Below are 26743 nucleotides of genomic sequence, written 5' to 3'. Positions count from 1 at the left end.
ACATTAAGAAAAATAAGGCAAGCTGGGTGTGGTGGTGCACGCCTTTAATCCCAGCACTCGGGAGGCAGAGGCAGGCAGATTTCTGAGTTCAGGGCCAGCCTGGTCTACAAAGTGAGTTCCAGGACAGCCAGGGCTATACAGAGAAACCCTGTCTCAAAAAACCAAAAAAAAAAAAAAAAAAAAAAAAGGCAGACTAAAAAAGATTAATATTATGTTTCCTTTCATTTGTGGATTTTAGATTTTATATAGACACATATATCACAGACACCCACACAGACACACTGACACACACACAGAGACACACACAAACTGAGACACATATACACACAGACACAGACACACACAAACACACACAGACACACAGACACACAGACACACAGACACACACACACACACACACACACACAACTCACACACGGGATGGCAGGGAGAGGTGACATGAAAGTAGAAGTAGAACTGTGGAGGAAGAAAAGGGAATCCTGGAGAGAGGGCTAGATGTGGTCAAAGTATATGATTTACTCATGAATGCCATTTATAGATATGGGTCTGTGTGGGTGTGTGTGATGTTTTTAAAATTTATGCTGTGGATTGACTAACATGATTCACATAACCAAAAGGGGCCAATGATACAAACTTTAGTCATCATTTCAATACAGTATTGTCTTAGTTAGGGTTTCTATTCCTGCACAAACATTATGACCAAGAAGCAAGTTGGGGAGGAAAGGGTTTATTTGGCTTACACTTCCATGCTGCTGTTCATTACCAAGGAAGTCAGGACTGGAACTCAAGCAGGTCAGGGAGCAGGAGTTGATGCAGAGGCCATGGAGGGATGTTCTTTACTGGCTTGCTTCCCCTGGCTTGCTCAGCCTGCTCTCTTATAGAACCCAAGACTACCAGCCCAGGAATGGCACACCCACAAGGGGATCTCCCTCCTTGATCACTAATTGAGAAAATGCCTCTACAGTTGGATCTCATGGAGGCATTTCCTCAACTGAAGCTCCTTTCTCTGTGATAACTCCAGCTGTGTCAAGTTGACACAAAAACTAGCCAGTACAAGTATTGAGAGCTTTTTTTAGATTTGAGGAGCTTGATTTATTTTTTAAAGATTTACTTATTTATTATATATAAGTACACTGTAGCTGTCTTCAGACACTCCAGAAGAGGGCATCAGATTTCGTTACGGATGGTTGTGAGCCACCATGGGGTTATTGGGATTTGAACTCAGGACCTTTGGAAGAGCAGTCAGTGCTCTTAACCACTGAGCCATCTCACCAGCCCAAGGAGCTTGATTTTTTTGTAAATAATATTATGCTTTGTGGCTATCCATCAACATAAGTATAAAAAGAAACAACACTTCAACTTCCTTCCCCATTTAGATTATTAACATATTTCAAAAGTAAGGTTAGATCTATAAATAATTTAGAGAAGTGAGAATATTTTTTGTATGATTGGCCCAATGCACAGACTCTGTGTTTATGTGTGTGTGTCTCTGTGATAGAGGAACAAAATCTGTACAAATACATAAAAACAGTTATTTTAAAACAGTCCACAAGAGGGGTGTCTAGTTTTCAGAGACATTTCAGAAACTTTGCTCAGAACGCAGATGATACAGTTTGTGCAGACATGTTGTAAGAAAGGTAAATCTTCACCTCTGGCTACTCCTGAGGTCCTGATGAGCCAGCAAAAAGCTTTTCAGTTCCTCTTTGGCTCTCATGATGCCCACCTAGGTTTTCTGGTCAGTGTACAGATACTGTATAGTGCTACAAGCCCTCATGAGCTCAAGATAGCAGAGTCTTTCTTTCAAAACTCAGCTGTTGGTGAGGAGGTCAACTTCAGTAAATTTTCTCTGAAGCACCTGAGGGTGAAGCTTTGTGGGTTAAAAGACCTTTTCACAGGGGTTGCCTAAGACCATCAGAAAACACATATTTACATTATGATTCATAACAGTAGCAAAAGTTATGAAGTAGAAAGGAAAGTAATTTTATGGCTGGGGGTCAATACAACATGAGGAACTGTATTAAAGTTTTTGAAGCATTAGGAAGGTTGAAAACCATTGCTCTAGAGCCAAGTGATAACAATTCTCAGGTTTCCAAGTTTACTGTGAGGACTGACTCAAGCACTGAACATCTGAGTCATGTGAGTGAGGACAAAGAATTTGGAATAGGTTTGGTTACATCTATTTCTCATCCCCTTATTTTCCACCATTTTCCTTACACAGGTGAAACATTTTAAAATAATGTTTCCTACCACTGTATGTTCAACATAGATAAGACTAAGTCCAAAAAGGTGACTACGTCCAAATTTATATTCTGGGGAAATATTATGCGATATTATAGCATATTGGGGATGTGTCCACACAGGATTTGTTTCTATGCTTTATAAATAAAAGGAAAAACTCAGGAATGTGATGCCCATGTCCAAGAACTTAAGAGTATAAGTGCACATGCATAAGCAGAGATACTTGGGATTTGGGGTTATGTGACAGGGGAGGTGACAAGGGGAAGCCAACCTTCAAAGCAGTAAGGAACCTACTGAGACACTCTTAGGCAAGGTGACCTGGAAAGGATACTCTCCAACCTGTTGAACTGGCTACAGATTGTGCAGTATGCTCTAGGTTTCTGATGAGGTAGGTTTTTGGCAATTCAGTGTCTTCAAGTTATTTCTTCTGTTATGAGCTAACCTTTATTCCTATAAGTTCACCAAGTTAGACTTTGGTGGTATGCTTACTTCTGTGTTCTGTAGGTTTTTTATCTACAGTGAGCCCATGTTTGTTCTCAACTTCTCAGGAATAGTGTCATAAAATACTGAGCTTTTACCTGTAACTTTTCCCTTGCAAAACAAAGTGTTGCTAATACTAAAAATGACACTTTCAAAGAAGTTAAACAGAATGCTATATAGATGTAGCCTACTGACTACAAGTTGAAAGAGTGATTAAGCAATAAATGGACCAGAAGTCATATATCTTATATATTAATAAGAGTTTTCTCTTAGCTCATGGTCTAATAATTAATGGACTGCCAATGTAGACCTTAGAAAATAGTATTATTAAATAACAGAGCAGATAGACATGGCAGTGTTCTACGGAAATCATTATGGCAAACTTAATTAGAAAAACCTGACATTCTTTACAGGAATGTAAATCAGAAAGAAAATTTATATACACAGGAGGTTATCTCATCATAAAACTAAAGCAATCCAGTAGGGTGAATGTGGATATATTTCTTTTTGTACATCATGGGACAAAGTACCAAGAATCATTTGTATTACAGAACACAGCAGAAAAATGCCTATGACCATGAAAAGAGATGAAAATACTGATCATAGAGCAACAACATTACAATCAATAAAAGTTGGGTTTTGCATACTCAAATACTGTTTCAATATATTAGTAGAAAAATTGACAATAATTTGCATTTTTAGACTAAGAAAAAGACTTTATAGCTCATTCTGACTAACAATGGGCCAAGAAATATATCAAATGTGCTTATCATGTTACATGTTACAGGGTCAGCCCTAAAGATTATGGGCATTTAAAGGTATCACTGTGAAAGGTGAAATTAGTATCTGTGTAAAATGCTTATTAACTAATTTAGTTCTCATGCCTTTTTTCTTTTACAATAGAACTATTATTAATAAGAATTCATTATATAAAAGTAAGGTGATTACGTAAGGAAATTTAAAGAGTACTGATATCCTGTTTTCTTTTAACAGGACAAATTTTTATATCTACAAAAGCTAAAATGAATATATATATCTGAAATGAAGTTAGCGTCAAACCAAAGTATGCTCTGCATAGACCAAATGTGTAGTATTAAAAAAATATGGGGCTGCAGAGATGGCTCAGTGGGTAAGAGCACCCGACTGCTCTTCCGAAGGTTCAGAGTTCAAATCCCAGCAACCACATGGTGGCTCACAACCATTCATAATGAGATCTGGCGCCCTCTTCTGGAGTGTCTGAAGACAGCTACAGTGTACTTACATATAATAAATAAATAAATCTTTAAAAAAAAATGTAGTTTTAAGCTCTTCCTCTCGGTCCCATATTGAACTCGAGTTGGAAGAGGCGAGTCCGGTCTCAAAATGGAGGGCCATGATCCAAAGGAACCAGAGCAGCTGAGGAAGCTGTTTATTGGTTGTCTTAGCTTTGAAACCACAGATGATAGCTTAAGAGAACATTTTGAGAAATGGGGCACACTTACAGACTGCGTGGTAATGAGATCCCCAAAGAAAACGTTCAAGAGGCTTTGGTTTTGTGACCTACTCTTGTGTTGAAGAGGTGGATGCTGCAATGTGTGCTCCGCCACACAAGGTTGATGGGCGTGTGGTGGAACCAAAGAGAGCTGTTTCTAGAGAGGATTCTGTAAAGCCTGGTGCCCATTCAACGGTGAAGAAAAATTTTGTTGGTGATATTAAAGAGGATACGGAAGAATATAACCTGAGAGGCTACTTTGAAAAGTATGGCAAGATTGAAACCACAGAGGTTATGGAAGACAGGCAGAGTGGGAAAAAGAGAGGATTTGCTCTTGTAACTTTTGATGATCATGACACAGTTGATAAGATTGTTGTTCAGAAATACCACACTATTAATGGGCACAATTGTGAAGTGAAAAAGGCCCTTTCTAAACAAGAGATGCAGTCTGCTGGATCACAGAGAGGTCGTAGAGGTGGATCTGGCAACTTTATGGGTCGTGGAGGAAACTTTGGAGGTGGTGGAGGAAACTTTGGTGGAAGAGGTGGTTATGGTGGTGGCAGCAGAGGTAGTTATGGAGGTGGTGATGGTGGATATAATGGATTTGGAGGTGATGGTGGCAACTATGGTGGTGGTCCTGGTTACAGTGGTAGAGGAGGTTATGGAGGTGGTGGACCAGGCTATGGAAACTAGGGTGGTGGATATGGTGGTGGAGGAGGAGGCTATGATGGTTACAATGAAGGAGGAAATTTTGGTGGAGGTAACTATGGTGGTGGTGGAAACTATAATGACTTTAGAAATTATAGTGGACAGCAACAGTCAAATTATGGACCCATGAAGGGGGGCAGTTTTGGTGGAAGAAGCTCAGGCAGTCCCTGTGGTGGCGGCTATGGATCTGGAGGTGGAAGTGGTGGGTATGGTAGCAGAAGGTTTTAAAATAAAACAGAAACGGCTACAGTTCTTAGCAGGAGAAAGAGCGAGTTGTCAGGAAAGCTGCAGGTTACTTTGAGACAGTCATCCCAAATGCATTAGAGGAACTGTAAAAATCTGCCACAGAAGGAGCGATGATCCATAGTCAGAAAAGTTACTGCAGCTTAAACAGGAAACCCTTCTTGTTCAGGACTTCATAGCCACAGTTTGCAAAAAGTGCAGCTATTGATTAATGCAATGTAGTGTCAATTAGATGTACATTCCTGAGGCCTTTTATCTGTTGTGGCTTTGTCTTTTTCTCTTTCTTTTCATTACATCAGGTATATTGCCCTGTAAATTGTGGTAGTGGTACCAGGAATAAAAAATTAAGGAATTTTTAACTTTTCAATATTTGTGTAGTTCAGTTTTTCTACATTTTAGTACAGAAACTTTAACCAAATGCAGTTTCAAAGGTGTTTCCTTGTGAGTTAACACGTGAAGAAGATCATTGTTAATTACGACTTTGTATGAATTTTGCTAAAGTTAACTGTAAAGAAACACCTACTGACTTGCAATTTAAGAGGAATCTATTCTCCCTATTTCAAAAACAATGATGAATGGGCACTGACCATGTGGAGAGAATAGATATTTGTATGTTTGCAATGTGTGTTTTAGATAATTAGAATTGGGAAATAAAAAATAGCATATTTGTGAATTTAATAGCATTAAGATTACCTTCAAATGAAAAAGATATCATAAGTTAAAAAATATGTAGTTTTAAAAAATAACAAAACAACAGAGAATGATTTTTCTTAAATTATATTTGTAAATCCAGCGAAATAATTTCTATAACACAAACAGAAATATATTTATTCAGGTTGCATTGTTTGTAAGAATATTTGTATTTTAGAGAGCTTCCAAAGTATGACACATATTAAAATTAATACTTAAAAATACTATTAATTTTGTCTCTGTAACTCCTTCCATGGGTATTTTAAGGTGAAAGGATGGACTATCCAGAGACTACCCCACCTGGGGATCCATCCCATAATCAGCCACCAAAACCAGACACTATTGCATATGCCAGCAAGATTTTGCTGACAGGACCCTGATATAGCTGTCCCTTGTGAGGCTATGCCAGTGCCTGGCAAATACAGAAGTGGATGCTCAGTCATCTATAGGATAGAACACAGGGCTCCCAATGGAGGAGCTAGAGAAAGCACACAAGGAGCTGAAGGGATCTGCAACCCTATAGGTGGAACAACAATATGAACTAACCAGTACCCCTGAGCTCATGTCTCTAGCTGCATATGTAGCAGAAGATGGCCTTAGTCGGCCATCACTGGGAAGAGAGGCCCCTTGGTATTGCAAATTTTATATGGCCCAGTATAGGGGAATGCCAGGGCCAAGAAGTGGGAATGGGTGGGTAGGGGAGTGGGTGGGTAGGGTATGGGGGACTTTTGGGATAGCATTTGAAATGTATATAAAGAAAATATCTAATAAAAATAAATAAAAATACTATTAATTTGAGAATGTCTGAGAATCTTAAGTTTGAAATGTTTCAACATATTCTCAGAATTATTTTTATTAAGTAAGTTATTATATTAACTAAGCCTTCTACCTAACAATAACAGTTTTGGAGAGTGGACAAAGAAAAATGGTTAAGTGTTGCTGCTAAGTAATATTGTTAATTACTAGAAAATAAGCCCGATATATTGAAAAATGACATTTCAAAATGTTGTGGATTCTGATATCCACTTAATCCACAATAATGCAGAGAAAAGTCTTCAAAGCTTAACCTAATAAATTCTACCAAAATCTATTTCTCTGCCTGTCTGCCTGCCTATCTTCTATTATACTTCTACTTCTACACATTCTGGTATGGAAAAAAAGTTGTGTGTTTGTTGTCACTCTCTTGAGAATGAGAATTAATAGTCAATTTATTGTACATATATTTTCCATTTGTGAATTAGTATTGGGCACTGAGAATTAAACACCATACATATTTCACTGCAGGTCATGTATATAACCACAGTAAATTACACAGCATATACTTTCCACTCAGGTTTGTTTGGCAAATATTTATAGTTTTAAATACTAACCAAGTATAGAAAAAGTTTTTAATATAAGGCCAGAATATATAGATACAAAACACCAGATAATTACTTGTGTTACTGATCTTTTATTAGAGATGAAGATATTTCTTCATTGCTTTCATGAGTTTCTTGTGGTTCATCATTTTTCTGAGGGTTATTCAAGTGATGTGATGCTGGATCTGAATACGGCTGTTCAGGTACATAATTCTAGGTGGGTGAAAGAAAATGTCCAAGTTAAACTTTTCAAAAATTACAATTAAAATTTAAAGCATATGCTCAAGTTTTATAAACTAGATTAAAATGTTATTAAAACTTGGTATTTCTTTAAATAATTTTTTCATGTAGCTGTTAAGAAACAAACTGAATCCTATGTTAAAGTCAGTACCATCTGAGAAAACAAGTATATAGAAACCTAGAGCAAATTATCTTTGAGCTATATTTGTAGAGAGAAAGAACAGGCAAAAGCATGTAAGAATATTCATCTCTAACTCTGATAACAGTAGTGTCACTCCAGAGCTAGGACCAGGTAAAAAGTATAGTTCCCAGAGCTACCATGGTATCTCTTGCAGACTTATTAGAAATGCTTTCTTGTCAAACAAAATTTTGCTACTGTGTGAACCCGGATGGCTTCAATTGCAATGTTCCCATAGCTGTGTGGGTGAAATGTAGGAATCACAGTTGTGCATCCACCTTTTATAGAGCTAGAACAGCAAATCTTTAAGGTTTTAAATATACTTACTTAGCTGAGAATCTTTTTGTGTGATTTGGCAGGCAAACGAGCTCTTTCAAACTATTATTATATATACTAAACTTAAGAACAACGGAACTGAATTATGTAACACTCCTGATTTAATGTTATAATAATCTCTTCATCATTCTCAGAACTCCTCAGCCTTTTTTCTTTCAAGTAAAGTATCAAAAGCATTTCCTGCCCCAACTCCATGTTTAATATGTGCTCATGTACAAACATGTGTGCAGGCCCAAGACTGATATGCAATATCTTTATCAGCTGGTCTCTATTTTGTTGTATTTTTTTCAATTTTAATATTTGGAGGTTCTTCAAAAAAGCCACAAATAGAACTGTCACATGATCTAGCTATATCACTTCTGGGCTTTTACCCCAAAGTACTCTACATTCTATGATAGAGATATGTGTTTATCTATGGTCACTAGTGTTCTATTCATAATTAGCCAGTAAGGTCTGGACATATGACTTAGACAGAATATGGAAAAATGTTGCATGTCTGCCAGTGGATGAATGGATGATAAAAAATGTGGTACATATATGCAATGAAATTGTATCCACCTGTAAAGAAAAATAAAAAGGAAATCTGCAGAAAAATGGATGGGGCTGGAAATAACCAGAGTGATATAATTTAGACTTAAAAGACAAATAGTACATATGTTTTCTTATATGAATTCCATCTTTGAATCTTTAAATATGCAAGCTAGAATACTTGTAGAAGTACTAGAAAATTGCTGTAGAGGGCAGATTTCATGGGATAGAGAAGGTACAACACAGGTGGTGGTACAAAGGGAGTATGAGGATGGTCCAGAGTTTTAATTGGGGCAAAAGAAAGAAGAGCATGGAGAGATGGCTCCATGGTTAAGAGCACTGACTGCACTTCCAGAGGTTCTGAGTTCAATTCCCAGCAACCACATGGTGGCTCACAACCATCTGTAATGGGACCTGATGCCCTCTTTTGGTGTGTCTGAAGACAACTACTGTGTACTCACATACATAAGATGAATAAATCTTAAAAAAAGAAAAGGGCAGGATACAGAGGGGCAGTTTAAAAACACAATATTTAAAAGGCCACATGAAAATTTCAGATGCTTTATGAAATGGATACACATATATAAAGACTTTAGTTACACTATGTGAGTATATGTCTCCTTTAGACACTGTAAGTTATTGCCCACTGTACAACAGTGATAAAACATTATAGGACTATCCAACCATTTTCTGATTTGATTTAAGTCCCAGTTTACAAGAAAGTCTCATTCCTGGTACTTCTAATGGGACCAAGAACCTGTGGCTGATTACAGGTCCCAAGGGAGAATCTTTTTCTTTACGATTTATTTTATGTCTTCAAATACACCAGAAGAGGGCATCAGATCTCATTACAGATAGTTATGAGCCACCATGTGGAAGCTGGGAATTGAAATCAGGACCTCTGGAAGAGCAGTCAGTGCTCTTAACCACTGAGCCATCTCTCCAGCCCCCATGTTATACTTTTCATAATATATAACATCATATATAACAGTATATTTATTATATTATAATAAATAAAATAATATATTTAATGTGTTTAAAAACTGTAAAATGCTCAGCTATACACAAGACCTCTGTAACATCTCTCACCATAATGTTTCCAAAGAGCAATAACCAGGTAAGAGGAATCTGTTACGTCTTAGAGGTAGTAGATATCTTCTGTGGAAGCATTTTCAGATACAACAGGACCACTGTTTGTATGAACTCACTGCAGCTGTAACTTCTTGTACAATATTGAGCCAGACAAAATCCTACTATGAATCTGGGATGGGCTCATGAATGGTCATCCTTAGCTGAAGCTAATGGCTGCTGGAGGTGGGAGAGAAGTTTTCTTTAGGGATATAGACTTTGGTAGGGTACTCATGCTCCAGTGGATAGTCCTAAACTGTGCAGTAAATGGTCTAAAAAGAACGTATCACCTGGTGTGGTGATGCACCCCTTCAATTCCAGCACTCAGGAAGCAGAGGCAGTCAGAAATCTATGAGTTTGAGGCAAATTCCAGGCTAAAAAGGCTACAGAGTGAAACCAACCGAATTACAAAAACTCCAAGAGTAGAAGTAGATTTGGCCAAAACTCATATATCGTTGAAATTCTCAAACAACAGAAAAGTTATTGGGCTGGAGAGTTGCCTCCAGGAAGTCTTTCCATCAACCCTGAATACCTGAGTTTGATCTCTGGAACTCACAATGTAGAATGACACAACTTAGTTCAGTAAAATTCCCTCTGACTTTCATATATATTCTTATGCATGCACACATACAATCAATAAAAAATACATTTTTATCGTTATTTGTGATATACATATGAGTCGAAGTTACCAGTCAATTGTATGGAGATCAACTCTATGAAATTTTCTCTTTTGTCTTTGTGTATGTGATCTGCAGGGATCAAACTTAGGTCAACAGGTTTGTATATTGAAAAGACTTTTCTTGTTAAATCCTATTACAGGCACTAACTTTTATTTTATTAAAACAAAACAAAACAAAATAGAACAACAGAATTGCACACTAAAACTAAAACTTACTGTCTTAGTCAGGGTTTCTATTCCTGCACAAACATCATGACCAAGAAGCAAGTTGGGGAGGAAAGGGTTTATTCGGCTTACACTTCCATACTGCTGTTCATCACCAAAGGAAGTCAGGACTGGAACTCAAACAGGTCAGAAAGCAGGAGCTGATGCAGAAGCCATGGAGGGATGTTCTTCACTGGCTTGCCTAGCCTACTCTCTTATAGAACCCAAGACTACCAGCCCAGGGATGGTCCCACCCACAAGGGGCCTTTCCCCCTTGATCACTAATTGAGAAAATGCCTTACAGTTGGATCTCATGGAGGCATTTCCTCAACTGAAGCTCCTTTCTCTGTGATAACTCCAGCTGTGTCAAGTTGACACAAAAATAGCCAGTACAATTGACCCCTTGTCAACTTGACACACAAACACATCACTAGTAAGCCTCAACCCTTACATTCTTATTCATCCCCAAGATCTAAATAACTTTAAAAGTCCCACAGTCGTTACATATTCTTAAAATTTCAATCTCTTTAAAATATCCATCTCTTTTAAAATCCAAAGTATTTTTACAATTAAAAGTCTCTTAACTGTGGGCTCCACTAAAACAGTTTCTTCCTTCAAGAGGGAAAATATCAGGGCACAGTCACAATCAAAGCAAAAATCATTCTCCAACCGTCCAACGTCTGGGATCCAACTCACGATCTTCTGGGCTCCTCCAAGGGCTTGGGTCACTTCTCCAGCCATGCCCTTTGTAGCACACACGTCGTCCTCTGGGCTCCAGATGCCTGTACTCCACTGCTGCTGCTGCTCTTGGTGGTCATCTCGTGGTACTGGCATCTCCAAAACACTGCGTGACCCCTTCAGTCCTGGGCCTTCAATTACAACTGGGGCTGAACCTTCACCAATGGCCTTCCATGGCCTCTCACAGTGCCGAGCCTGAGCTGCTGTGTGACCCCTTCATGCCTTCAAAACCAGTACCACCTGGGTGACCCTTACACATTACCAAGTCCCACTGCAGAAGGAGTACAACCTTGTCTATCTCTGGAACACAGCCTCTTTGTGCTTTCAGAAAACACTTCCCAGAAGATGTCACCTCAACGATGCTGGTCTCTTCTTAATCACCGCTAATTTCTTAGCTCCAGCTAACTAGCATCAATAGTCCCAGTAATGCAAAGTTTTTGCTTTAGTAGTTCTGGTATCTTGTTAATCACAGCTGATTCTTCAGCCCCAGCTAACCAGAACTACAAAATCTTCACAATAAAAACATCAATGGCCCCGAAGAGAGTCTTTAATTTTCCCTCTGAAATTTCACAAACCAGGCCTCCATCTTCAGCACTGTTCTCAGCATTATCTTCCAAGCTCCTACACAACATCTGACAGAGCTCTTAACAATGAATGGATCTTCAAGCCCAAAGTTCCAAAGTCCTTCCACAGTCCTCCCCAAAACATGGTCAAGTTGTCACAGGAATACCCCACTCCTGGTACCAATTTGTCTTAGTCAGGGTTTCTATTCCTGCACAAACATCATGACCAAGAAGCAAGTTGGGGAGGAAAGGGTTTATTCGGCTTACACTTCCATACTGCTGTTCATCACCAAAGGAAGTCAGGACTGGAACTCAAGCAGGTCAGAAAGCAGGAGCTGATGCAGAAGCCATGGAGGGATGTTCTTCACTGGCTTGCCTAGCCTACTCTCTTATAGAACCCAAGACTACCAGCCCAGGGATGGTCCCACCCACAAGGGGCCTTTCCCCCTTGATCACTAATTGAGAAAATGCCTTACAGTTGGATCTCATGGAGGCATTTCCTCAACTGAAGCTCCTTTCTCTGTGATAACTCCAGCTGTGTCAAGTTGACACAAAAATAGCCAGTACACTTACCTATTTGGCTACACCAGGCAGTCAATAAGACCCTTTTGTCTCTACCATCTAGTGCTGGAATCCAAAAGGCATACTATTGCACCAGATGTTATTATGCAGACTTTAGAGACTAAGTTTAAATTACTATATATATAATCAGGCATGTAGGGATAGATGTGGGAAAGGTCACCTTTGTAGTTGGTTCTATTCTGACATCTTTACAGGAGTTTCAGGAATCAAAGCAGGCTTTCCAAAGTAAGTATCTTTACCAATGGAGTCAGTCATATTGCCAAGTCCCCAATTTACTAAACATTTTAAAAACACTTTTACTTCTTCTGAATTTAGAGTAACTAAGACAGTTCTGTTTCTACTGTTTCACACATAATTATTAACATTATGCTGGTGACAGATGTCCCAGAATTTACATTTTTTATACACCTCAATTAAGGTAGCAGGAGCACAAGGCACCAGCAGGGTCAAAGTGAACATTTTACAGGATGATTCTAGTACAAATGTGCTTTTTTTTGTTGTCTGGGAAAAGCTGAAGTCATAGATTACACATATTTATGAAATGAAGGAAAGTATAAAAGGTAAACAGGGAGTAAGAATGAAAAAAAATCTGCTTACCTGTTGATAGTGAGATCTGTGCGAATAAAGATAAAATGTTCTATCTTGTGGTGCATGGGACTCATGTTCATCCAGGGCATCTTGGTCATCAGGGTCCTAATTTACAAGAAATTAAGAAAGTGGGTGTGGTTCAACAATGGGGAGGGTGAATCAACACATGATCATTTTCAAGTACATAGTGAGTTTGAGGCCAGCCTGGGTTACATAAAACTCTGTTTCTCTCATACCCTATAAAATGAATCAAAGAATCAATCAAAATCTTCTCAAAATAAAAAAGGAACAAAAATAATTTAGTTATTAAAATAAATTTAAAAAATAAAATTTAATCTCCCTAATTTAAAGTTTTAAACATCAAATTAGTGCACAAAGCTGGCCTCTTCAATATATTTTTATTTACTCTAACACTTTCAAGGAAAATACACAACTGAGTCCTTGCAGATATTATGTTTCAGACAATTGCACATTGTATAATAAACTGTACGTTTTGTTTTTTGAGAAATGTCTTGCTATGTAGCTCTAGAGGCCTATAAATTGCTACTGAGACAAAGCCAAGTAGCAAACTGAAGAGATCCACCAGTTTCCCAAATGCTAGGATTAAGATGATCCAGTAGAGGAATGCCAGGGAGCTGAAGTGGGAGTGGGTGGGTGGATGAGCACCTTCATAGAAGCAGGAGGAACAGGGGATGGGACAGAGGGTTTAACTGGTAAACAGGATAACATTTGAAATATACATAAATAATATAACCAATAGAATAAAAAATGCATGTGCTGCTATACCTGGTTAAATTATGTTAATCACATATCCCATTAATTCAAAACAGATAGAAGCATAATCCAATATGTACATAATCATAAATACATGAGCACTGGCTTATAAAGTAAATTACTTTTCTTTCATTAATGGCTTTTATTATTTACCTCTTCTGGATACAGGTCACAAGCTTTTGTAAGTGTCATTTTTGCACTATGAGATTTCTCTAAAAAATAACCATTTGATGTTTCATTGCTTTGTACTGGAGGAGACCAGTTGCTGTAAGTGTATTGAGGATTGCCAGAATATGGTTTTCTTTCAAGTTCATCTCCAAGCCATTCCATAGCCCAAGTCCACTTATTTTTAAGGTCTCCATTACCCTTCAACAGAAAGCAAAACTATGTATGTCAAGAAACAAATGGAAACTCAAAAATTTGTGTTTTCTATGAAAAATTTGAGTCAGAGTTTCATACAACTGTAAAAAAAGAACTTCTACCTGTAAGATCTGGTAGGCAACAGGACAACTGTTAAAGAGAGTTACCATCCATTTTATACATTGATAGGCTCTTTTTTGATGGTGATTTTTAGAGTGCTGGATTGTATCAAACAGTCCATCTTGATCATTTGGAATTCCTTTAAGTGCATTATGAATTCTGGAAAGATGTCAAAGCAAAAGAAAACTATTAACAGCTAGAAGGAACATAACTGTTTTAACTTCCTTTTAATCTCCGATTAGACAAGCATTGAACTCAAAGAGATATACTTATCCCTGTATCCCAAATGCCCTATCACATTTGGCTGTAGCCAATACTTTAAATATCTCTTGTGTGTCAATCAATGCTTTTGAGGTAATTACAAAGTTTTTCAAGTAGGAAACATTAGTAAAATATCCATTTAGTACATAAGAAAACAAATATAGTGATTAAACTGCTTGTCAAAGACAGAATTGAGAAGCTGTAAAGCTGTCTAGCATTCTAGCCTTAACCCCTGTTAAGGTTTTGATCTCTTCCAAATTATTAATGTAAACTTTAATGTAAAATTAAAATGTATTTAAGTGAACCATTAAAATAGAATTATGGAGGATGATAGTACACGATTATTCAAGCTAAACAAGTCTCTTTTCTTTAAGTCCTGTTAGCTTATTTTTAATGATTGTATTTCAGCAGGGAGGAGAGATGGCTCAGAGGTTTAGAGTACCCACATGGTGGCCATCTGTAACTCCAGTTCCATGAGACTTAATACTCTCTTCTGGCTTTTGAGGGTATTTTGCATGTGTGTATCACATAAATGTAGGGAAAACACTCATATATAAAATAATATATATTAATAATAAAACACTCATAATATATATATTAAATGAATCTAGACAGACAAGCAAACAACAACAACAAAACAACAAGACATTGTATTTCAGAAGATAAACAAGTGAATTTCAGAAGAACCAATGAATGAAAACATTAGTGGTAAAAGATAACTTTAGGGCTCCTGAAACGGATCATCAAGTAATGTGCTTGCCATAAAGCATGAGGACCAAGACGTTCTGGGAGAAGAGAACTGACTTCCCTAAGTTCTGGTTTGACCTCATTATGGTATCAATGAATATACACTGCCAGCAAGATTTTGCTGACAGGACCCTTATATAGCTCTCTTGTGAGGCTATGCCAGTGCCTGATACAGAATACAGAAGTGGATGCTCACAGTCATCTAATGGATGGAACACAGGGCCCCCAATCGAGGAGCTAGAGAAAGTACCCAAGGAGCTAAAGGGGTCTGCAACCTTATAGGAGGAAGAACAATATGAACTAACCAGTACCGCCACAGCTCCTGTCTCTAGCTGCATATGTAGCAGAAGATGGCCTAGTTGGCCATCATTGGGAAGAGAGGCTCTTGGTCTTGCGAAGAGAATATGCCCCAGTACAGGGGAATGCTGGGGCCAGGAAGCAGCAGTGGGTGGGTTGGGGAGCAAAGTGGGGGGAGGGTATAGGGGACTTTCAAGATAGCATTTGAAATGTAAGTGAAGAAAATATCTAATTAAAAAATAAGTGCATATATACAACACAAACACACAATGTAGTAATTTAAATTTTTAGCACTAGGAATATATGATGTGTAGAATAATTCTCTCACTGGCAATATAATCTGAATTACTAATTTAAAATTTTATATTCCCTAATTGTTTTTCTTCTCAGTAGATTATAAAATTACTTACTGAAATTATATGAAAGTTTTCCTTTATGTCATATCTTTATTTCACTCAATAGACTTTTGTTATGTTTCAACTAAAAAGCAAATTGTTTTGTGTTTGACACAGAAATTTCAGTCTTTACAGTTTAGTTATTCTGACAAAATTAAGGTGTGAGACCTTAGTGTGTATTTTGTTCTGTCATCATTACTGCTAAGTGGTTTTATGAGCAACTAGATCAATACAAACTTTGACTTATTCTGCAAAAATCTATAATAGTATCTGGACAAAGCAAATGTTTTATAAATAACTGCTGTGTTCATTGAGTTTCTCACATAAAAGTCTAGTGTTTCTATATTAATTTGTGTCTACTGTATATTAGTATTTAATTTTATTATTATTATATCATACATTATTAGCATTTTTTGGATAGAGCAATAGGGGAGAATGTGACTAATTAAGAATAAATATCCAAAGTGACATTTAAATAATATTTTGGGAATTCTTAAAAAAAATCAGTAAAAATTAGATTCCATCAAGGCAAATTAAAACACTACTACTCCAAACAAACAACTGAGAAATATTGAAAATTACTAACAATAGCTTTACAACTTTTGCTTCATAGTTTTTGGTTCGTAAAATTTGTATAATATTAGGTGATTTGTTGAACCATAGTTTATGCCGGGCAGTGGTGGTGCACACCTTTAATCCTAGCACTTGGGAGGCAGAGGCAGGCAGATTTCTGAGCTCGAGGCCAGTCTGGTCTACAGAGTGAGTTCCAGGACAGCCAGGGCTATACAAAGAAATCCTGTCTCGAAAAACCAAAAAGAAAAAAAAAAGTAAAAGTACAATTATGCAAGTCTTATTAGAACTTGTGGAACTAATTATGTTATTAGCATAAAGGTATATATACCTGTGAGCTTGCCAGGAGTCCTCAAGCAGAATAATTTGCAAAAGTAGATCCAAATATGGTTGAAGTTCATTTGCATGTGAATGTGCAACCTAAAAATTAGTAAAGGCATAATTAAATTGTACTTAAAGGACTATGAATAATATAAAATTAGGTATATTTATTTTGTTTTACCTGCCATAGCAGTTCGCTAAGAACAGAACATGAAAACTGGGGATTCTCCCAGCAGCAGAAGAGAAGTAATTTGACTGTATCCTCTGAGTTACTGCAGTCTTCAATAACTTTCTTCATATAAGTGGTTCTCATAAATAAAATGTCAGCCACATTCTGCTGAATTGGCATTATAGGTTGTGATAAATTTGGGTCACCAAATGGATTTGGAAGAGGGGGGTTACCTGCAACATATTTGTTATTAATGAAAAATCTATACACTTTTACAGAAAATTATAATGCCTGATTTATTATTTCAAACAATACAGTTTGATCTTCTAAGCACAATAGAAATTTCAGTAAAGTGATCAAGTGATACACCATAAAAAGGCAGTTTCTGAAAACTGGAAAAAATGAAGCTATCAATTTTTTTTTAATTATTAAAAAGTATGGAATGCTTTATTAATTTGTATATCACTTTGTGTAAGGGTCATGCTAATCTTGTCTTTATAGTTCCAAATTTAGTATATCTGCTACCTAGTGAACCCTTAACTCCTTATAAAAAAAAGAAATCAAGATTAACATGAAGGCGACAGTCATACTATATGTAATGATTATAAATAAACTTTTTAAAAGTAACATTTTTTTTCTTGTTTTTTGTTTTTTTCAGACAGGGTTTCTCTGTGTAGCCCTGGCTGTCCTGGAACTCACTCTGTATACCAGGCTGGCATGAAACTCAAAAATTCGCCTGCCTCTGCCTCCCTCCCAAGTGCTGAGATTAAAGGCGTGTGCCACCACACCTGGCTAATGGTGTGGATACATGTGCTAGTGCCATGACATGCAGGTTTATGTGTTAGAGAACAACTGCATTCTCTTCTAGTATGTGTTTTCCAAGGATTAAACTCAGGTTTCAGGCTTGGCATTCAACTATCTTTACCATTAAAGTATCTCAAAAGCCTTATGAGAAATAGATTGCTGTGGATTAGGAGAGACAATAGACTCCTGATTATTTTTGCAGACATTCATGCATATGCTATGGAACATGAGTATATTAAAAGCTATACATCAGTATCTGGATTATAAGATCACTTTAAACTATAAATAAGCTAACAGTTTATGGTCAGAATACTGGAGAATTGCTAAGCAATGTAGTGAATTCTAGGTGAGAGAAGATAGAACTGGAAGGAGGGTAGAAAAGGGGAGGGTAAAGGCACTGTATAAAAACAAAACCAAAATAAAAATTCCTTCTAAACAATAAACTAAAAAAATGTGGATAGCATTGGAAATGTAAATGAGGAAAATACCTAATAAAATAAATTAATTCAAAAAAATAAAAAAATGTGTCAGATAAAATATAATAAAAAGTACAGGATCCTCATTCTTCTACTTTACAAATCTTCAGTCTTAATTTAAGTATAATGCAGTTAGCATTATTTTGAAACTACTACACAGGAAAGCTTTCTACTTTACCATTGATAGAGGACTGCATTCTTGATGAGACATTGCAACATCGGATCAGCTGAGACACTACTGAATGTAACTTGCCCAACTCAGCATACTGATATTTAATTGGGGGGCCTGGTCCTTCATCCAAAGACACAAGCATAAAGGTTGCAGGCACATTCAGTTTTAGAAGCTGGGTCTTTTCTGCCAAACCTACAAAGGGGACAAGAGTAATATGTAGAAAAATTAGGATGGTCTATACAATTTACAGCTCTTGTAGACATGAATACAGCCTTAATAGTTTAGGATATAAACAATATACACAGAATGTAGACAGAAATAAATATTGACATTTAATTAAGACTAAGTATCATAACAGAAATAGTATCAGGATCCTAGCATCTTGGTTTTTTTTCTTACATTTATCTATTTCATGTATATATATATATATGAGTGTTTTGACTGCATGAACTTCTGTGTACCCCACACGTCTGGTCTTCAAGGAGGTGGTGAAGACTCCATGAAGGTGCTGGAACTGAACCAAGGTCTTTTGTGTAACAACAATAAATACTCAACCAGAGCCAATTCTCAAGTTTACCTACAGCAATTAAAAAAAAAAACCTTTTCTAGGACCCATATAAAAAAGAAAAGGTAAAGTAAATGGCAAGTAAAAATTATTTTTATAACTACCAGTCTTTTTCCCTAACTAGAAAAATTCCCTGGGTTAAAAAAAAGGTATGTTTTTACTCTCCTTTCTATTTTATTGATTTCTAAGATCTTATTTCTGTCACTTGAAAACCAACAAAAAAGATTTAATCATGAAAAATTTCAATTAAATTTCTGTTCATATAATGACTTCCATTTTTTATTAATGCTACTACCTCAAAATGGTAAGACTTCATTCTTTTTAAGTGTTGAAGTGAATTATAAATTTAGATTTTTGGGTATGTTTAATGATGTGAACAATTATTTAAGATAATTTCCTATATCAGTGACCATAAAGCTATGGCAAATACTTATAAAAGTTGGCTTTTTATTAATTTAAAAATAGGCAGGTGGATTTCTGAGTTCGAGTCCAGCCTGGTCTACAGAGTGAGTTCCAGGACAGCCAGAGCTACACAGAGAAAACTGTCTCAAAAACAAAAACAAAAACAAATCATTTTTAGTTTGTATATACATATGAGTTGGAATGCACACACACATACCTCAATGTATATGTGTGGAGATCCAAGAAAACTTGGAAGAATTGGTTCTTTCAGGTTGTCTATGGTTGATAACTAGATATCTTTACCTAAGCCTTCTAACATTAAGTAGACTACTACACTTTTGTTGTTGTTGTTGTTGTTTTTCTTTTTTTGGTTTTTGGAGACAGGGTTTCACTGTGTAGCCCTGGCTGTCCTGGAACTCACTCTGTAGACCAGGCTGGCCACGAACTCAGAAATCAGCCTGCCTCTTTCTCCCAAGTGCTGGGATTAAAGGCGTGCACCACCACTGCCCTGCAGACTACACTTTTAAAAAGACTTATTTTGGAGCTTAAGGGGTTTGCAACCCTATAGGTTGAACAACAATATGAACTAACCACTAACCCCAAGAGCTCCTGTCTCTAGCTGCACATGTATCAGAAGATGGCCTAGTTGGCCATCAGTGGAAAGACAGGCCCATTGGTCTTGCAAACTTTATATGCCTCAGTACAGGGAATGGCAGGGCCAGGAAGAGGGAGTGGGTGGGTTTGGGAGCAGGGGTAGGGGGTAGGGGATAGGGGGTTTTCAGAGAGGAAACTAGAAAAGGGTATACCATTTGAAATGTAAACGAAGAAAATATCTAATAAAAAAAGAAAAAAAGAGGAAGAGACTTATTTACATTTACATTATTTACATTTGTACATTACATTTGTACATTTACATTATTTATATTTCAAATGCTATCCTGAAAGTCCCCTATGCCCTCACAAATGAATAATTGTCAGTCACTGTGTGAATGCTAGGAACTGAAACCAGGTTCTTTACAAGAACAATAGATGAACTGAGCCATCTCTCTGACTTCTTATCACATTTTAATGAATTAGTAAACTGCAGCACTGATGCACCAACGAATCACAGATATTTAATATTTATAACTAACTTTGTAATAAATTTACTCTTCTTAACATATATTAGCACCCGAACCTCCCTCTCCAAACCAAAATCACCAAACCTGAAACAATGGCATAATCTGTCTGTCTGCCCGCCCATCTGCCCATTTGCTTACCTACATATCAAGGTAGGAATCACTGATAGAAGGTAATGAATAAGTATGTGATGGGAGAAAAATAATAATACTCTAGTTAAAAATATGCTAAAATGGAACTAATATATCAATAGAAAATGTAAATTGATTATTTACCTACATTATTAGTAATTCAATTTAAGTTTTTTCAACAGAAGTGTTTAACTATTCCAAGCTCTGTCAGAAATGTTTCCTAAATGTAACAAACACAAACTTATTACCCATACCCTTTAGAAAACAGTTATTCCTTAACATAATTATATTTTGACTTAGATAGAATGAAGTGTGAATTTCATCATTTTTCAGAAGGCAACTTGAATCAGATATATGTTCTTTTTTTTTGGTTTTTGGATTTTGTTTTTTTTTTTGGGGGGGGGGTTTGGTTTTTGTTTTTTGTTTTTTGTTTTTTTTTTTTGTTTTTTTGTTTTTTTGTTTTTTTTGGTTTTTGGTTTTTGGAGACAGGGTTTCTCTTTGTAGCCCTGGCTATCCTGGAACTCACTCTGTAGACCAAGCTGGCCTCGAACTCAGAAATCCACCTGCCTCTGCTTCCCAAGTGCTGGGATTAAAGGTATGCACCACCACGCCCTGCATGTTCTATTATCGTGTAAGAGGAAATGCATGAATACATTTATAAGGTTTTTAAGGATACAGTCCATAGTTTAAATTATTTCATCATTTGATTAAATGGTTTACTCATTTGCTATAAAACCATGAAACAATCACTAAAAGAATTAAGTACTCCTTACCTAAACTGGCATACATTATAAATAAATTGAAATATTGTTGTAAATGTCGCCCATGTTCAGAAACTTCCCTTCTCAAGAGACTTAATACTGCTTTTACTAAATGATCGCTCAAGCTTAAATTGTCATAGATCTGGAAAAAAATAACAGTAGTTATTTTATCAGCAGTTGCAAATAAAACTCAGTCTATTTTTATCTGCATAGAAATGGCTATGCTCCTATTTCAGAAAAAAAATTCAGGTTAGTTGGTTTATCAAAAAGGAAATAAAGAATTTCATAAAGACTTCATCCGTTATTTTATTCAAATTGTAAGGAGAAAAATATATTATGTTATGGTCCACTTTGAAACAAAGTTTTTCTAGTTCTACCTGTCCTGAAATTTGCTATATAGAATAGGTTAGCTTTGAACTAGCAGATATTTGCCTGCCTCTGTTTTCTAAGTACTAGAATTAAAAGCCAGATACACCATACCTGACAGTATGTTACAGTTTATAAAGCTGTGTCTAACTCTATATAAATTACAGATCAGCCTGAGCTATGGAGTGTAATCTTGTTCTTACCAAACATAGAATACTTAACAAACATTTTGAGATTACAAAATTGAACATTAAACATAATCTAAAATATAGTAACTATCTGAGTACAAATCTCCTTATGAAAGTCCCAATGATAATTTTCAACAGCACAAAATTAAAAACTTTACATATTGCAATATACATTTAGAATCATTTTTACCCATGGTAAATATTTCAAAAACACATAATTTTTATAATTGTAATCTTTAAGAAACAAAATTTTATTTTTAACTAATTAACTACTATTGAAAAGCTAACAATTACCTGACTATAAGGTCCTGGATTTGCAAAAGGTGATGTAAAAGGTGAAGGAGAAGATCCATCTTGCAAAGAAAAATGTGCAATAAATACTATAAGCTTTGCAAATGTACCTCTGACTTCTGCACTTGGACATTCCAAAAGGTACTCAGAGAAGCGATTTGATACATTAAAGAGAACATTATGAGCAAACCAAAAACGTACATTCTTGCTGTGACGGAGGAGAATACAAAGTGCGTCATACCTAAAACAGAAACATCTATAAATATTGGGGCTTTAGAGCAAGGAAAGGTTTCTGGGAAAAAGAAGAAAAGCTTTCTTTTTTTCTACACAATCAGTGGTTCCTGTTGGTTCACATTCAAATACCACAGTGATTACTAAATTACTATTACAAGTCTCATAGAACAATAAAATGGTTTAAGTCACTAAAAATGTTAAGCTTCTGTAAAAATCAACTTCTGATTTTAACATATGGTGACTTATTTTAATATGAATGATGTTGAAAGAGTTTTTAAATCTAGATATTATCTGTTCTGTAATTTTAAAGTTAGCAATGACTTAAAACTGTACCATTTGAGAATCCAAGTCATGAAAATTTCATCTATTAAATTACAGTTTATTTTCATGGTGAAAATGATCATAAAGATATGCCATAAATCAGAAATAACAACTAACTTTTGGGCTGTTGCATCCATATCTAATGTTCACAACTGCCTCTGACTCCTGCTGCAAAAATCTGGTACACCTGTACACATATAATCACACTCACAAAGAAATATATAATTTAAAAATAATAGATAAGTTTTAGAGATATCTCTAGTTGTCCCAAAACTCATTATGCAGATCATGCTGCCCTTAAAACTCAGAGCTCCACCTGCCTCTACCTCCTAAGATTAAAGGAGTTCAGAACACCTAATCACGGAAAAACAAAAATTAGTAAAATTTTTAGTCTTAGTGAAATTATTCTAAGGACTGGGTGTGGCAGCATACACACTAATCCCTTAATGATTGATTTGAGCAATAGAGGCCAGCATGTCCTATACAGCCAAGTCCCAGGGTAGCCAGGATACATAGTGACTCTATGTTACAAAACAACAGGGGTAAGAAAGATGCATCTCTGGCTAAAATAACTTTCTTTTTTTTTAATATATATTTTTTAATTACGTATTTTCCTCAATTACATTTCCAATGCCATCCCATACCCTCCCCCCCAATTCCCTACACACCCATTCCCATTTTTTGGCCCTGGCATTCCCCTGTACTGGGGCATATAAAGTTTTGTGTCCAATGGGCCTCTCTTTCCAGTGATGGCCGACTAGGCCATCTTTCGATACATATGCAGCTAGAGTCAAGAGCTCCAACATTATGAACTGGTTAGTTCATAATGTTGTTGCACCTACAGGGTTGCAGATCTCATTAGCTCCTTGGATACTTTCTCTAGCTTCTCCATTGGGGGCCCTGTGATCCATTCAATAGCTGACGGTGAGCATCCACTTCTGTGTTTGCTAGGTCCCAGCATAGTCTCACAAGAGACAGCTATATCAGGGTCCTTTCAGCAAACGCTTGCTAGTGTAGGCAATGGTGTCATCGTTTGGAGGCTAATTATGTGATGGATCCCTGGATATGGCAGTCTCTAAATGGTCCATCCTTTTGTCTCAGCTCAAAACTTTGTCTCTGTAACTCCTTCCATGGGTGATTGTTTCCAATTCTAAGAAGGGGCAAAGTGTCCACTGTTCAAGTCCTTACATTTTTAACTCCATCTAACCTCTTCTGGCCTCTATGGGTGCAACGAACACATAAGGTACACATACAGGTACAGATGAAATCTTTAATCACAAAGAATTCTCCCATCATCTTTACCAAGATCTTTATTCTGTACAACATAAACTACCTAAAAAAATGAAATCATAATATAATAAACATCCCAATTAACTCAGTACACACAAATATACAAAATGAAATTCAAAGTCATACCAGTCATTCGCAGGTCCACGGATTATTTTCTTAGTATGAAATCCAGTAGTAAAAAGGAATCTAGAAGCAAGCTGAATGCTGATCATTGTGATATCTTCTGCTTCTGGTAGCAAGTGATCTTGTCCTTTAAGTATAAAAGGTACACAGAAACAAACACTTTTTATTTTCAATTTGTATGTTAAAAAATACCAGAACTATGACTGATCCTTACTGGTTATCCCAACACAACAAACCAACTTTAAAACTAAACTACTGCTTGGACCAAAATAAATAAAATGAACAAAACCTCTTAATTTTTCTAATATTAAAACCTCCCATTCAGTGATATGTATTTTCTACAAGTTTTACTTTAAAATAGATCTAACTAAAAATTCTGACACATTCAAATGGATTAAAGTGATTTAATGTTTATGGGTGGGTGGGATCAGAGGAAAGAAGAAAAATTTTAAGCATAGTAGTAGTATCTGGTAAGAAACCTTCTAATCAATTAAAAAACTTTCATATAAGGTTAATTTCAAGAAACTTACCTGGAGTAGGGCTTAAGTACACAGCATTACATGTAAGCAATTTTTTAATAAACTGAAAATATTCTAAGCTAAACTGCATTTGGTTATGCAGGAATTGCACATTCTGTTTCCATACACTTCTCTCAATGGCTGGTGACATAATCTGATGAGGTCTGGTGAATGTTAGCTCTGATATATATGTTATTATCTCATCATCTTCATCAGTTATATCCATCCGTTCATAAAAAAGAATGTAAGCATTCCACCATCTTTTCTGACGCCTGTATGACATACGCTTCATCATATGATCAAAAACTTCTCCCATATACTCTCCACCAAAGCACTGATTTTTCATTTCTTCATCATCATCCATTTTACATTCCGTTACATCTCCATCGTCAAATTTGAACCAGTGACTTCTCTTACTGTCTTTATCATTTCTTTTTATGATATAAGAATAATAATGTCCACCATTTGCTTGACCACTGTGTACAAGCACTCCAACAAGTCTATATTTTGTGTTTCCTGGTATGACACTTTCAGATTGCTCATTCTGTTTAATCAATTGAGTCTGTGGATTTACACTGTCACCTTCAAGCTTTGTGGCACCTGCTACTGTGTAAGGCTCCATATCCAATTCTCTTGGAAATTCAAAGTAATCATTGAATTTGATTGCACATTCTCTTTCCCAATCATAGTCAAACCGTTTCAGTTGGATAGTAAGAACGGAAGGTAGTTTTTTAATCAATAAGCGTTTTACTGTATCAACCTAAAACAGACAGTATAATCAAATACATAAAAACCTTAAAAATCTATGTTATCACTTACTATTACTTACAAATGATCATAAAATAAGGTCATTTAAAAATAAGTGAATTTTAAGCAATATTTATAAACCTGCAAATATGTAATGTCTTTTCTTACACAGTACAAAAAAATAGTATGATTTATTATTCCAGGAATGATTCCATATTGTTACTGTGTAACCCCTTTAAAGTGGAGGTCATTTTTATTACCTGAGACACTGTCAAGTAACTAATAAAATACAATGTAGAAAGCTTGGAGAGCCGAAAGGATGTGGGTCAAGAAAAAAAGATGTTATTACTTTCTGCACAGTATCTTTAAAGATAGTCTATTATTATTATTATTGATAACCTTAATATTTTATTCAACAATCTAAATTCCTAAAGGTAACTGACAGAATCTAAGACTCATATGTGTTATTAAAATAAAAAAGTAGTCTGATAGAATCAAATAAATTTTGTAAACTCCAATTTGATGAGTAACCTGGAGCATAAATAAAATGTTTTTGACTAGTAATTATTATTAGAGTAAGTATCTGATTGTGTAGCTTAGCTGGTAAGGAATTCTCTGATGAAGCTACGGCTAGCCTTGAATAGACCCACTGGCTTTATTCACTGTAGTTCTGGGATTAGTGGACGTGCCTCTATCAACTCTGTGAGGGCATGTGAATGTGTAGGTGCATATACACAAAGGCTGAAGGTTAGTGTGAGGGTGGGGGCTTTCTCCTTCATTTTTTACCTTGTATAATATTAATCTCACCATTTTTCTACTTAGGCTAGCAGCTTGATCCAAAATTCTTGTTTCTGCCTCCTAGGATCACAGGCAGGCTGTCATGTTTACGGCTTTTATGTTGGCTCTAGAACTCTGAGTTCTACTATACACACTGTATAGCAACAATTACCACTAGGCCATGTACCATGCTTTACTGTTAATTCCTTTTTTTTTTTTTTTTGAGACAATGTAGGTCTGGCTAGCATAATGTTGTTCTATGTAGACCAGGGTAGCCATGAATTCAGGCTTTGTCTATGCTGTGATTAAAGGTAGGGCCTACTAAAGATGGCCCTATTATTTTCCTGAAAATTTTTAGATAAGCTAGAATGCTGACTTCTTTTCTGTTACAATTAAAGGAAATTAAAGACAGAAAAGTACTAGGCAGTTACTCATACTTGCAGTCCCAGTTTCTAGAAGCAGAAAGAGTCTGAGTTAAAAGTCGCCATGTGC

General features: G+C 36.2%; 1 protein-coding gene, 1 non-coding gene and 1 pseudogene across 5 annotated transcripts in view; 1 reads left to right on the top strand and 2 right to left on the bottom strand.

Annotated features, from left to right (window-relative positions):
* The first annotated feature begins 4039 nt into the window (after positions 1–4039).
* On the top strand, positions 4040–5125 carry LOC146999832 (heterogeneous nuclear ribonucleoprotein A3 pseudogene; annotated as a pseudogene).
* Positions 5126–7269: 2144 nt separating this feature from the next.
* The window catches only part of LOC146999830 (ubiquitin carboxyl-terminal hydrolase 9Y), a 173674-nt gene continuing 154200 nt past the window's right edge, over positions 7270–26743 (bottom strand). For 3 of the 4 annotated variants that reach the window (XM_085834414.1, XM_085834415.1, XM_085834417.1), the window contains 11 exons: positions 24740–25487; positions 24213–24336; positions 22245–22482; positions 21409–21538; positions 18425–18610; positions 16979–17199; positions 16808–16896; positions 14209–14365; positions 13880–14092; positions 12962–13057; positions 7270–7401 (listed from right to left, as the gene is read on the bottom strand). In XM_085834414.1, coding sequence (XP_085690540.1) covers positions 7270–7401; positions 12962–13057; positions 13880–14092; positions 14209–14365; positions 16808–16896; positions 16979–17199; positions 18425–18610; positions 21409–21538; positions 22245–22482; positions 24213–24336; positions 24740–25487 — 2334 coding nt within the window. Of the gene's footprint in view, positions 7402–10932; positions 10936–12961; positions 13058–13879; positions 14093–14208; positions 14366–16807; positions 16897–16978; positions 17200–18424; positions 18611–21408; positions 21539–22244; positions 22483–24212; positions 24337–24739; positions 25488–26743 lie in introns of all 4 variants that reach the window. The other variant, XM_085834416.1, reaches the window with a different exon arrangement.
* LOC146999831 (U6 spliceosomal RNA) lies at positions 17398–17502 on the bottom strand. The gene has a single exon (XR_015046381.1). It is a non-coding gene; the product is annotated as a U6 spliceosomal RNA (small nuclear RNA).

This window comes from Mus caroli, unplaced genomic scaffold (genome assembly GCF_978045245.1).
Source record: "Mus caroli unplaced genomic scaffold, Mus_caroli_1 scaffold_34, whole genome shotgun sequence".
NCBI lineage: Eukaryota > Metazoa > Chordata > Mammalia > Rodentia > Muridae > Mus > Mus caroli.
Note: the sequence above shows the minus strand (reverse complement) of the source record. Positions and strands in the feature narration are given on the sequence as shown.